We start from the raw sequence: 13791 nt of genomic DNA on the forward strand, positions 1-13791 counted from the left end.
AAAAAATAGTTCAAAACTACCCATACTGTCCTTATCTCTGCATTGTTCCTAAGGATATAGCAAGAAGAACATCTAGTAGATTCCTGTGACAGAATAAAGCACTGGCTTCTTACAGTTCAGCAGAAATATGCTGAAGTTGCCATGGTAACAATGTTTCAGCTCAGGTTAATCCATTTTAACTGAAATTCAGACCATTGCCATTGTTTTGATAGTTTGGTTATTCAAAATTAAAAAAGCGTTAAAAAACAAAAAAGAAAGACAGGATTGTGGGAAGACATCTTTGCTGTATGTATTCCTTAAATTACTGATTAAACAATACATACCAAAGGATAACTCACCCTTGAACCGATGTAGTCTTATTACAAGTTCATTGCATCCATTAAACAATAAAGTTAATCAAACAAGACAAAATCACAATTTAAAAATCTAATTGAATCCAGCTTATGTTATATTTTGTTAGCAAGAAAAAAAAAACATTTCTTCTTTTTCTTCTGTGGAACTTATTGCAACTGCTGTTTGATTCATTTAAAGACGGGGTTTAAATATGACATTTATAAATTGATTTTACTGAGTAACATCATGACGTCAACCATCATTTGATGGTTAGGATTGTATTTGTACTGGCACCTTTGCTGAAGATTCAACTTATGGTTGGCAAAATGTTGACAAAGTAACTGTAAAGGAGCAGTCCCAGAGCCTTGATGTTAGTAACATCATATCTGACATTACATGTAGGCTAGACTCCATGTGACATAATGTCAACACCTAATGTTACATCCAAATTGTGATGGCTAGCATCAGGCTGAATCAAAACAACGCGACCTCATCAGGCTGATTATAGGCCTCAAGCATGGCTTAACCAATAAAGCTGTTGTAATACATATTGAACTGCTTGACTGTAAACCATGCAGGTTGTGAAGACCACCCTCTTCCGTTTTTCATTTTATTTTTTTCAGCTGTTCTGCATGTGCCAAAAACAGAAGCCAGGACCATATGTTTTTATTTACTTATTTATGTTTGCTTTATGGCAGCATGGTTCTCATTTGGTTGCCAGTGTTTCTGCAAATCATCCCTCATTTCAAAAACTTGTCAGATCAACACATATTACACACTATTATGTCAACTATTCTCGATTTAAAACAGCACGTGTTCATTTTTCAATTTTTTTTCTGAAACTGAACTGAAACTCTGTAAATCTATTCTGTCCTCTCCTTTTCAGAACTGGAGGTGCAGCAGCAGAAGCTTCAGGAAGGATCCAAAGGATCCGTCTTCTGTGGGCCCGAGAGAGAGAAACACACCGGCCTAGACTGTATTTCAGTTCCACATCAGAAGATACAGGATCTCCATAACAACGGTGGGAGATAGCTGCAAAAAACAATCACGTTCCTCCACTTTCTCTTACAGCAAGCACTTATTCAGAGCTAGGATTAGCAAGTGAATGCAGTGGACAATGCAATAACGACAGACTTGTGAATGTGTGGCATTCACCTGCTTACACTCTCAAGGTCGTACAGTAAAATGCACACTGAGGTTGTTGGGTTTTGCAACAAGTCTTCGTTGTGAACAAGTGATTCTTAATGAAGTGCATTTCTCTTAGTATGGTTTTGTTTGTCTGTCTCTTGCAAGTTGAAGAAACATTAATCTTGTTGTTGTGTTGAATGCACAGGTTTCCAGAAGCTGACACTGGTCAACACATGGTACGGATCCTTGCGGCCTCTTTTCAATCCTGAGGAGAACATCACTATGGAGCCCACTGTCACTGATGGCAGCCAGAGGTGAAATACAAAGTAGTAGAGTCTGCAAATGACTTGTGAGCTTAAGGACTGTTAAACTTAGTAGTTTAAAAATATTTTATAATAGTGTTTTTATTTGACAATTTTAGCTTTAAGTTATAATAAAAAAACACTAACGGCTAATAAAAAGACACAAAGAGTATTTCAATAACATCAACCTCGCAAGCATAACGTGTTAATCTTAAAAAAATATGTCCAATATATCACTCTATATATGCTATGACATTTTAGCATATTAGCTTTCGCTATGAGGCAAATATAAAATGTTGAAGCATTTAGAAAAAAAAGACTTTTGTGTTCACATTTGTTGACATGAATGACATGAATTGAGTGGGAAACTACTACACTACCTACACTGAATATGTCATTCTACGTACAATGTCATTGTCATTTTCTTGACAATTAGCCTACTGCTATTTTGTCTAATTACAAGGATCTGACAAAAGGTAGATGGTGAATTATGCCTTTGCATAAATTTTTATAAAAAAAATATAAGGGAACCTTTAAGATAATAGGCTTACTACACATAATCTAGAATCCCTGTGTTAAGATGTGAACATAACACGGTTGGTAACTGACAGATGTTTTTGGTTGTAGCTTGTTCCTTGTATTCATTTCTGTAACTTACAAATTTGTGCACATACCCAGATATTTGGGAACTGTCCTGGGCTCTTCTGTTATTTCCACCACAGTGCTGGGTGACGACCAGCCGGTTAGCATGGCCGTTCGCTTCCAGCTCCAGCACAGAGTACAGGTTTCACAAAATATATCTCATCTATCCTTTAAGAAATTGTCTCAATCATCTATTTACTTCTCAGTTGAATGTCATGCGCATCAGATATTCTATATTTCCTACAGAATCACGCTGGCACCATGTATGATCCGGTGTGCGCCTTCTGGGATTTTGATCTCACGTAAGTACCAAATGATGAGTGTGGGCAGTTTGCATTTCTCAGATTCCTCTGTAATAGCACAGCTAAACTTCTTTCATATCAAAAGAAAATGTGACACATGCTGAAAAAGCCTTTAGAAATTACAGTATTTTAATTCCTGTCATTCCTGTGGGTATGTAGATCTGTAAGTATGCGCTGTTTGTGTCTAACTAGGCCAGAAGCAGGAGGATGGTGGAATACCAAGGGCTGTGAAGTTGTGTCCAAACAGTATGGATACACTGTGTGCTACTGCAACCACACCACCAATTTTGCCCTACTGCTACAGGTTTATGAAACCCAGGTAACATTCCTCTCTGCAATTATCACAGTGGATTTTGTGTAGGCTTTCATCTAGAGTACGTGCTGCTATTTATACAGCATACACTGTGTTTGTGTGTGTGTGTTTCTGTTAGCTGAGTCCGGAGAACGAAAAAGCTCTGCAGGTGCTGACGTTCATCGGCTGTGGAGTATCTATGTGTGGCCTCCTCTTCACCTTCATCCTCTTCATCGCTGTGGGGTGAGTCACAAACGTCACAGAGTGCACTCTGTAAAGCATCAAGGGTGAAAAGCATTTAAAAAAAAAATAAAAAAAAACCCTGCCAGATTCACATCAATAAATGAAAAAGAAAAACTGAACATTTGCCCTGAAAACTACTGTGAGAGCTCCACTCACCTATTACATGCTCTGTGTGCTTGTATGTGTACATCTCTGTGCAGTGTCCCTAAATCAGACCGTACCACCGTCCATAAAAACCTGATAGTGGCTCTGGGCATTGCTGAGCTGTTGTTGATGTGCAGTGACTGGGCATCTGAAAATGAGGTGAGTCTCAACATATGACACATTTGCAGTGTTAATTCTATTAGTTTTACTATTATTCCAACTATCAGCTAGGCCTACTTAGTTAGTTACCCAAACCTTAGTTTGTATTGTGCTGTATGTCAATAAAATACAACACAACACAGCTGCAGGACAATACTTCACAAATTTATAATTACTGTAAAAAGATATTTAAAAGACACATTTTAGTTGATTTAAATCTTCAACATCCTTGGTTCTGATTAAAACTGACAGCATGTTCCTGACTGAAGGATGTCGCTAGCTGGATTTTTAGCCAGGGAAAGCTTAGTTTAACATTTTAAAGCTGCGCTAATCAATATTTTTTATGTAGACATTGGATTAAATGAATATGTGTAATGTGGAAAGGATCGTTCAAAGTGACAATCATCAGCAACAGCTTTCAGTTCATTATTTTCATTTTATGACCTACAAAACATTAACCGGAGCCTGTTTCATTACACTGAGAACAGGTACCATTTCCTTCTGTGCTCCTTTTTATAATAATTATTATTAATAATCATAATGCATATTAAAATTATGACAATAATAATCTCTATTTGTATAGCACCTTTCATACAAGAGCTTTAAAACAACAGAAAACAGAAAGAGATGCGTAAAAAATGCAAATATACTACATATATTCAACATAGCTACGTTTGTTGTGTTCAAGGACACCCTGCAAGGTCTTATGTCGAATAAAATGCAGTGCACAATATTAAGCTCAAAGATCAACCACTAAAATGTTGTTCAGATGACACAGTAGTTAAAAGATAAGGGCAGCTGATATGTTTTTGTCTTCACTTAGGTCACACTTGATAGTTTAAGGAATGCTGTTAAAAGCATCTTCAATTTTCTTTTCACTTTGTTTTGGACAGTCTTATAAAGCAACAGGACAATGTTAATCTTAATGAGCACAAGGGGATGAAGAGAGAAAGACATTCTGCAGTGTTTGACGCATCTGGACCAAAATTACTCTCTGTTTTGAGCCAGTGGAGCTGGGCTGGTTTTAGTTGGTTTAGGAGTTTAGCAAGTTTGGAATGAGTTGTTGTAGCTGAAGGCCTGTATGAACTTTTCAGATGAAGTGTCTTTCAGTCTTGGAACCAACTGAAATTGTATGTAGTGTCTTTAGTCAGCTTCTATACTCTCAACTCAACTCAACTTTATTTATAAAGCACTTTAAAAACAACCACGGCTGAAACAAAGTGCTGTACATTGGTGAGACAAACTATTAAAAACAATAAAACAAATAAAATAATGAATACAGTAAAACACTAAAAGCACTGAAAACAATAAAAACAATAAAAGCACTAAACAAAAGCAGAAAAAAACAGAGTCTCATGCTGGGTTGAAGGCCAAGGAATAAAAATGGGTTTTAAGACAAGTTTTAAAAATGGACAGTAAGGGGGCTTGTCTGATGTGGAGTGGTAGGTCATTCCACAATTTGGGAGCAGCAACAGAGAAAGCTCTGTCCCCTCTGAGCTTCCGTTTAGAACTTGGTACCTCTAGGAGCAGCTAATTATCCTGTGAGTGATTCTAAACTATGTTCTTAGGCTCTCCAAAGGTTTGTAATTGTGCCATCGACGTAACTATTAAAGTCAGTGTTACATACACTGCCTGGCCAAAAGAAAAGTCAACACCAAAACAAAAAGGTCATACACTCTAATATTTCGTTGGACCGCCTTTAGCTTTCCGTGTGTGAAAATTATGTCTAATGCTCCCTGAACCACTCTTTCACAATTTGAGCCCGATGAATCCTGGCATTGTAATCTTGGAATATGCCCGTGCCATCAGGGAAGAAATAATCCATTGATAGAATAACCTGGTCATTCAGTATATTCAGGTAGTCAGCTGACCTCATTCTTTGGACACATAATGTTGCTGAACCTAGACCTGACCATCTGCAGCAACCCCAGTTTTTAATAATGCTTTGGACAGTTCTTAACCCAGTTTCTCCAATCTCCTTAGATGTTTTCTCTGCTTGATTCATGCCAGTGATTTGACCCTTCTCAAACAGACGAACATCTTTTCCACGACCATGGGATGTGTCTTTGGGGGAGCCCTCACTTATTTCTGCACATCTTTAATTCTGCAGGTTGCGTGCTTCTTGGTTACTGCGCTCCTCCACCTCTTCTTCATGGCCTCCTTCTCCTGGATGCTGGTGGAGGGTTTGCTGCTTTGGAGCAAAGTTGTGTCTGTCAACATCAGCGAGGATCGCAGGATGAAGCTCTACTACATCATTGGCTGGGGTAAACTCTGAGCTCAAGTCACTCTTTGTCGGATTTAAAGAGAAACTGATCCAAGAACTGACAGTACATTAGAGGTTAGAGAGATATTTGATTCTAAACCTTCTACTGTGACATATCGGCAACCGTCATTATTGTAACTAATACTAGTTTATAGTAATTAAGGAAATAAAAATGAAATCATGTTTTCACATTGTCATGATCCCATACACCACAACCTTGCATCATGATAGTGTCCTACTTCCTGATGAATAGGTTACAATATTAAGCAATAATTTCAACAAATACCTTTGTTAATGAAATGCTGTAATTAAGGAAGAAACATCATCTTAATATCTCTTGATGCATTCTTGCATTAATGCAAAAAAGACATATTCATCAAACTGGATTTAATGTAAAACAAAACAGCATTTATGTGGACTTGTTTCTTTGTGGCATTTAACAAAACGTGACTGGCATTACACATATATGCATGTGCTTTCCTTCAGCAGCTCACCTTTGGCACTGCATCTGTGTCTTTTCAATTGAATCATAAAAACAAGCAGTGTTTCTGCAGTCTTTTGCGAGCTGTTTGAATCTTTGTCAAATCTGGATTAGGAGCAACAATCAGATGACTCTTTTAGTAGAAATACAGAGCAAACAAGAGGAACAAGAAAGTGTGACAAATTATTCTGTCTCTGCTAGTTTGCTCGAAGGACGTAGCACAAAAGCGTTCACATTTACAGTTAATGTGAGGTCAGACATCCCAAATGACCTCACTTGTGTATTGTGAGTAGAAACTACTTTAAATTACCTAGTTCAGCTCTTGGAAGAATGAGACGTGCTGCTGCTGCCAAGCTTTCCCCCAGATAAAATGTTGGAGAGAGTTCATGGGGGGACACAGGTTGAGGAGGGTAGAGACAGGCAGCTTTACATGGCTATAGTGTCTCAGCTCCTTGACCCATTCTGGAAAATTAAGTCGAACTGAATGCTGAGATACTTTCAGATTCTTCTCCAAATCATTCAGTAACAGTTTTACAAAAGTGGGCTCTATGGATAAGGGACGAACCTGCTGATTAGATTTGAAAAACTTCAGCTAAACTGGTGATCTTTACTTCTGCCTAGTGAAAACTGCGAATTATGGACCAAATTGCATGCAGCCAAATCAAATGCAATCAGAATACATTAATTTTAATTTAAATAATATCAAGTGGCCTATTTAGTAAAAGGTGGCTGTTATTTTAAATGGCTTGTATTTATATAACGCTTCTTCACGTGGTGGTACTCAAAGCACTTTACAGCCACAATGTCACATTTACCCACTTGTTCACACAAGCACACAGACACTTGTTGGGGTTCAGTGTCTTTCTCAAGGACAAGTTGGCATGTGGTTAATGTGCCATGGATTGAACTGCTAACCCTTTGGTTCATGGACAACCCGCTGTACCTGCTGAGCAACAGCCACCCACTAAATGCATTGAGATCAGTTGCGTCATGAGCAGGATGAGGCAGACCAAAAGGCCTCACTATCACCAAACCTGTACAGCAGATTTCGTCACAAATACAGAACAACACAACTTTATGACAGATACAGACTTTGCTAAAAGAAAGACTTCAGTCAGTCAGTCCAGTCACAACAAGGGTGTCCAGCGATTTCTTTGAATGACTAGTGTCTCTGGACCACCTCTCAGGAGGGGTGATGAGGCCAAACAGTTGGGGTGGGCTAAGTCAACATTTCACAGAGGATGAACCCACAAAATGAAACATGTTAGTGGGAATATTCATGTCTGGGAATGTGTTGCTACTTTTGCACCAGTTCTATTTGGAGACCAAGGACAAGTAGCAGTCCATTCTTCTGGGACTTGCTACACCCTCTGGTTTCTTTGTGGGAAAGGATTCATACTGCAGCAAGATAATGAGCCCAAACACACTTCAATGAAAGGAGACTAAGTGCTGAACATCATGGACTTCCTCCACAGTCACCTGGCCTTAGCACCACAGAACATTTAGTTTGGAAAAAGCCAAACATTCCTGACACCATGAGACGCTCTTTGGAACATTGTCAGATCATGTTGAGATAACATGTAGCTAGATTCTGAAATGTGTGGACACTTTTCATAGATTTGTCTTTTTTCAGTGTTAAACTGATATTTTCATTTGTAATACTAATTTTGTACAATCTGTGCCATACACTGCCCCCTTAGAAAATTCACTTTAACCAACATGTGGTGCTGCAAATTTCTCTTTCTGTTGCAGTGTTTCAAAAGCTTGCCTTCTACACTGCTTCTGCATCATTCAGTTGATAATAACTGATCAGTTTAGATAAAACAACTGGATCTGAATTACTACATTTCAATTTTTTATATATTTTCTTGGCAAACTTGTAATGGTGATAAGTCCCGAGTCAGTAAATCATTCCTACATTGATTATCAGGGTGAAATCAAATATATAAAGATATTAATGGTATTTCAGTTTTTGAAAAAAATGTCTGCTCATCTTAGAAACCACATGTTGTACTTAAAAGAAAGACCCTATTGTAGAAAGTATTCCATTCCACTCAGTCATGTGGATTCAAAAGACAGAATTTTCGTAGAACGGTGTGATTAAAAGACCGACAGACTAAAAAAACCATGAGCTTCAGCTTCAGTGAATACAATTATATCTACAATTTAATGAATTCCATTACACTTTGTACTGCATGCACTCTTGAAAAATAATTTAGATATTTAATCATTCAATCGGTGCTGCAGTGATTGTCAGTATAACTTCTTTACTGGTCTGTAAAGTAAGACTGCAAATGTTTTTGAATCGGTCTTGTGTCAGGCTTGAGTTTTGGTATGGTGAGGGTACAGTTCACCTACCAACACCTGTCTGTCTGCAGAATATGAATACAGCAGCTCAAGAGTAGATGATGATTATTTTCAGTTGAATTTGTATTTTGGCTATGATGCTATGACCATTTTATCTATATAGTACCATATGCAAATATCACACCAACTAGTTTTTTATGCTTAATTTCTTGTTTTTAGATTTGTCTATTTTACATGCAAGAATGGCAATAAGAGCACTAACAGTCTGGGATCGTGCAGCTGCCTGCTTTAACGTAATATTTCCACCTTAAAGGTAGACTGGCAAGGAGACACTCGGGGATGATGGTCAGAATTGTCCTGAGAGATTTATTAAGCAGTTATTATTATTTTTCCCGAGACTGTGTGTTTTCGATGTTTCAGTATCCAACATGGCAGATTTGCAGTACAACTTGTAGAAGAATCCAAGTTTGATTTGCACATAAGCGAAGCAGTTTATAGAGTTAGTTTACAGTTGGTGCAGGTTAAACAAAATGTTAACAGTGGATCTGCCATGCGTGCAACCTCACTCGCTTTAAAAAGGCCTTAGATGATAAAGAACTCTCCAGAGTGATTGATGGCATTCATCAGTATACTTACTGTGAAGAACCATGAGCCTGAAGTCCACACAGCAAGCCAAGAAAACAAGGAAAAACTTCCTTTTAGCAGAAGGGAATTCTAAGCAGAACCCAGCTCATATGATCATCTGATTGAGGCCAGGCAGGTGGAGGAACAGACTTGGGGGACAGATGGAAGGCGAGGAGAAGCAGACAAATGAGAAGCAAGCAGGATAAAACATATATGCGTACATGCAAAATATGTTTCTGTCATTTTAGTGAGTTTTCTGTGGGTGTGCCTACACCAAATGCGATGACCACAATGCTGATGAACAAGGCCGCGCTGAACCGTTGACCTGCTCACATCTGACAAGTGGATGGCCACACGAGCTACGTCCATTCCTTGCACCAGGACTGTAAAGTAGTGCTTCCATTATGGCATGGAAAGTCACCAAGATATCAAACTGTGCACCAACGCAAAACAGAACTCACTGTGGCTCTGTTCCTGTGTTTCTGCCCCTTTGCCCTCTTTTTAGGCAGCTAGTTATTTCCAGCATAATAAAATTAATCTAATCATGCTTTATTGATGTTAACTTATATCAGCATTTGAAAAAAAAAAAAAATGTGTTATGTTATACTGTAACCTTAACCCATTTTTTTTTTTTTTTTTTTTAAAAACATCCTGCAGCTGCTACTGTTCTTGTGCTCAAATCCATCTGTGAGTGTTGGGTGTTTTGTCGCATGATGAGCTGAGAACATGGCGTGACTATGTAGCATAAACACTCAGTCTTCAGGTGTTCCTCTCATCTCTCTGCGCAGATGTGCTGAATCTTACCCTTCAGACTAAACAGGCACAGAGGACAAAATAGTCGCCCCTGCCGCAGCCACGGTTGCACAAATACATCTCTAAACATGCTGCTTATTTTGCTGTCACAACACCGCCACATTTCATTTGCTTTTATTGAACTGTTTTTCAGGGCTTCCTGTCCTGATAGTTGGCGTAACGCTGGCAATATCAGCGGACAAGTACAAGGCAGACGATCACTGCTGGCTCAGTGTGAAGACTGACACAATCTGGGCCTTTGTGGGACCTGTAATATTTGTCTTGGCGGTATGTAATCTTACTTTGCGTCAGTGTGTGTCCTCACTTTTTTTTTTTTTATAACTACTGTGTTAATGGCAGATGCAGCTGTGTCAACTTGTGGGCCTGTTTGAACAACCTTTTGTCTTGAAAGATAACCCATGTGTGTTTTATTGCGTTTGTGATGACTTTTTAAAATATTTTGTTTATTTTAAGTGTTAAGGAGGGAGACAAGCTATATTTATAGTAGTGCAAAGCAGCAATGTATTAGTGAAATGAATATTATTCCTAGAATATCATTAAATATTTGATGATACTAAAATGTTAAAAGTTATGCACTTGACACTTGAATGTAATTAATAATTTCCCCTTTAATAGTGTATGATTTAACCAACTCACAACTCATGCAGTGAATTTTAAACATAGCTGGGTTTATTTATAACACATAGATAAGTGACACAACAGTTACCAGTATTCCAGGTGAAGACGTTCAGGGATAAATGTCATGGTAATTCCCAAAGGATTTATTAGGAAATTATGAAGTTATTGCTTTTCATGAGAACACTCTCCAACACGGTAGATATGCAGTAGTACCTGTAGAATAATCCATCAAAAAGACAAGTTTGATGTGCACATAAGCAGTATAATTAATATTTTCCTCATTAGGGTGTATTATTTAACCCACCCGCAACTCATCCTTCACTAATCAAAGGTTCATTACAAATACACGCTATGAATTTTAAACTAAATAGCTGAGTTTATTTCTGAGAGAAGTCCACCCTTAAAGAGGTGCATAATAAGTGACATACAGTAAGCCAGGTTTATTCCAAACAAGCTTTTTCTTCCTGTGCTTTCTTTACATTCTGTTTTTACATTCAGAAAGCCCAGGAGCAGTGACGATATAGTAAATAATGTTCATCACTGAATACTGTGTGATGTGATTTCCTGCAGCCTGGGCAAGAGGCTAAAATTTCCCTCCTCTTTATGTGAGCTTGAGGCCAAGTGGCTCTGCCCTCCTCGTGTTTGTCGGAGGCCATGTTGACGCTGTCGTCCTCTGCCTGCAGGTCAACGCAGTTGTGCTGTGTCGGGTTGTCATGGTGACCGTTTCTAGCGCTCGCCGCCGTTCCAAGATGCTCAGTCCAAGCTCGGCATCAAAGATGCAGACCTTTGACCTCACCTGGTGAGATACAACAGCTTCTCTAGCTCTCCCTGTCGCTCTCTCTCCTCCTGCTGTCTTTTATGAATCTTTCTTTTCTGTCGCACGCCCACGCTCTCTCTCACACTCTCTGTCTGTCTCTCACACTTACATACAGGCTTACTATTTTCTTTTTGGTTGAGCGGCCCATAGCCAATAACGACAGTGTGAGAGATTGGGAGTTTTCTGTGGGAGCCACAAGGGCTTATCAGCTTAACACCTGGTCCCAGCACAATTGTGTGTCTGTGCGTGAAGCCCTGGGTGTGTGTGCATGTGTGTGTGTGTCTACAATACATGTTTGGGTCTGTCTTTACTTAAAACTTCATTCTATCATGAGCATGTTCATGTTGTGACATCCATTTCCCATTGTTCAATAGATAGTTTAAATAGATACAACAAATTTTAACTTTCAAACTATTTCTAATCACTGAGAGTCTATCTGAAGGCATATTCTGTAACATGTGCGTTCTTCATCTTTGTTAAAAAGCAGTTCTTATACCCCATGGAGTTAATTTTTTGCCTTAGTTTTTTTTTCTCTACATATTACAGAGATACTATTACGTTTTGTTTTCTCCTTGTGTTTGAATGCAATATTTTTTTTTTGGCCAAGTAATCCCCATTTGGTGCGCTGGTGAGTATTTATGGCAGCAGGGAAGTGTATGTATCACCAAGTACAGATAAACAACTGTGTTTGTGTGTGTGTTCATGGTAATGAAGGATCATGTTGTCTAGTGGAATAGTGTGGCTCACTGAAGTGTTTCTGATAGTTTAGACATTACCAGTCTTGTCCTCACATCTTTACCATTACCAGAATCTCTCTTCTCGCTACAGTTGCCGTCGTCGTCGTCGTCTTCCGCTTATCCGGGTCCGGATATCGCTACAGTTGCTCCGCTCCTAATTTACATATGTGCTGTATGATTGCCAGTCGGATGCTGAACAGCATACCCTTTTCAATGTGTCAGACCTTTTTACGTTGCCATGGTTGCAAGATGATAGTACACATCTTTCTAGTAATTCTGCCACAGCATGGCTATGTGTACAAGCTTGTGAGATTTCTAGCAGCATAGCATCAGATGCTTGCCGTGGTTTAGTGCAAGGATTTCTGATAAACCGCATATGGAGGCATACACATACAGGTGAGATTGATTTTTGACATTCTTCAGTTGTGGCACAGTGCTGTGGTGGTTAGCACTGATGCCTCACAGAAAGAATGTTCCAGGTTCGAATCCATGGGCCGACTGGGCCTTTCTGTGTGGAGTTTGCATGTTCTCCCTGTGTCTGCGTGGGTTCTCTCCAGGTACTCCAGCTTCCTCCCACCATCCAAAGACATGCTCATTAGGTTAACTGGTGATTCTAAATTGGCCGTAGGTGTGAATGTGAGTGTGAATGGTTGTATGTCTCTCTGTGTTAGCCCTGCGATAGACTGGAGACCTGTCCAGGGTGTACCCCGCCTCTCGCCCGATGACAGGGATAGCCCCTCCCCCCATCCCCCCCCAGACCCTCCAGAGGACAAGCGGTTACAGAAAATGAATGATTTTTCTTCAGTTGTGTGAGAAGTCCAAATGAAATTCCACTCACCTCTGCTGTATTTGGGTGGAAACAGAGACCTCAGACAAGTACATCTCAAAAATAAAACCAAACAATCTGTCTCTAGACACCACTGGATGTAAGTGAGGAACCAAGTTTTGGTAATTTAAGTGACTCCTCATCTTAATGTAATGACTATCTTGCTGTCTAAGCTGATTCCTACTAAGTACATTAGTAGGGACAGACGTCTTTAAGTACTTCAATAAACACAAGTCAATAGAATATAATTATAAAATACTACTAATTTCTCTTATGAGAAAGGTATGACTAGGATTTAATATCTCTGATATTTTCATATTCAGGTAAACTGTCCTTCAACCCAGCATTCAGCAGCTCTCTTCTGTCCATATTTCTATTTTTCATATTTGTCTAAGCATGATCGAAATGCCACAACGCTGTTCCCCCGTCTTCATTCCCTCACAAACAGACTGAAAGTAGATGTCTATGCCAGCTCTAGAGTGTTATGCCAATTCAGGAGATTAGAGGGAAAACGACTTTCAAAAATAAAAGGGAAGAGAGTGCCTGCTTTGTCCTTGCAGACACATTGCAGTCTGAAAACTCAATCTCTCTACCCAGGTGCGGCAGTGTGACAACAATGGTGGATTGAACAAAGGCAACCTTTTCTGCCTTGCCCCGTGAAATGGTTATTGGCCGTATAAGCACCAGGATCATTGAAAGGATGATTGCAAAGGAACAGGAGTATGGCTGTGGTAGGCGGTAAAATCTATAGCTGTGCAGA

The 13791-nt window shown here is 39.2% G+C and overlaps 1 protein-coding gene across 1 annotated transcript in view; it reads left to right on the plus strand.

Moving 5' to 3' along the window:
- The window catches only part of adgrd2 (adhesion G protein-coupled receptor D2), a 30024-nt gene that overhangs the window by 9389 nt on the left and 6844 nt on the right, over window positions 1–13791 (plus strand). The window contains exons 7-16 of the mRNA XM_084551931.1: window positions 1220–1354; window positions 1667–1775; window positions 2442–2547; window positions 2652–2707; window positions 2900–3026; window positions 3139–3242; window positions 3443–3545; window positions 5656–5809; window positions 10167–10300; window positions 11335–11450. Coding sequence (XP_084408057.1) covers window positions 1220–1354; window positions 1667–1775; window positions 2442–2547; window positions 2652–2707; window positions 2900–3026; window positions 3139–3242; window positions 3443–3545; window positions 5656–5809; window positions 10167–10300; window positions 11335–11450 — 1144 coding nt within the window. The remainder of the gene's footprint in view (window positions 1–1219; window positions 1355–1666; window positions 1776–2441; window positions 2548–2651; window positions 2708–2899; window positions 3027–3138; window positions 3243–3442; window positions 3546–5655; window positions 5810–10166; window positions 10301–11334; window positions 11451–13791) is intronic.

Source organism: Chelon labrosus (genome assembly GCF_963514085.1).
Source record: "Chelon labrosus genome assembly, chromosome: 9".
NCBI lineage: Eukaryota > Metazoa > Chordata > Actinopteri > Mugiliformes > Mugilidae > Chelon > Chelon labrosus.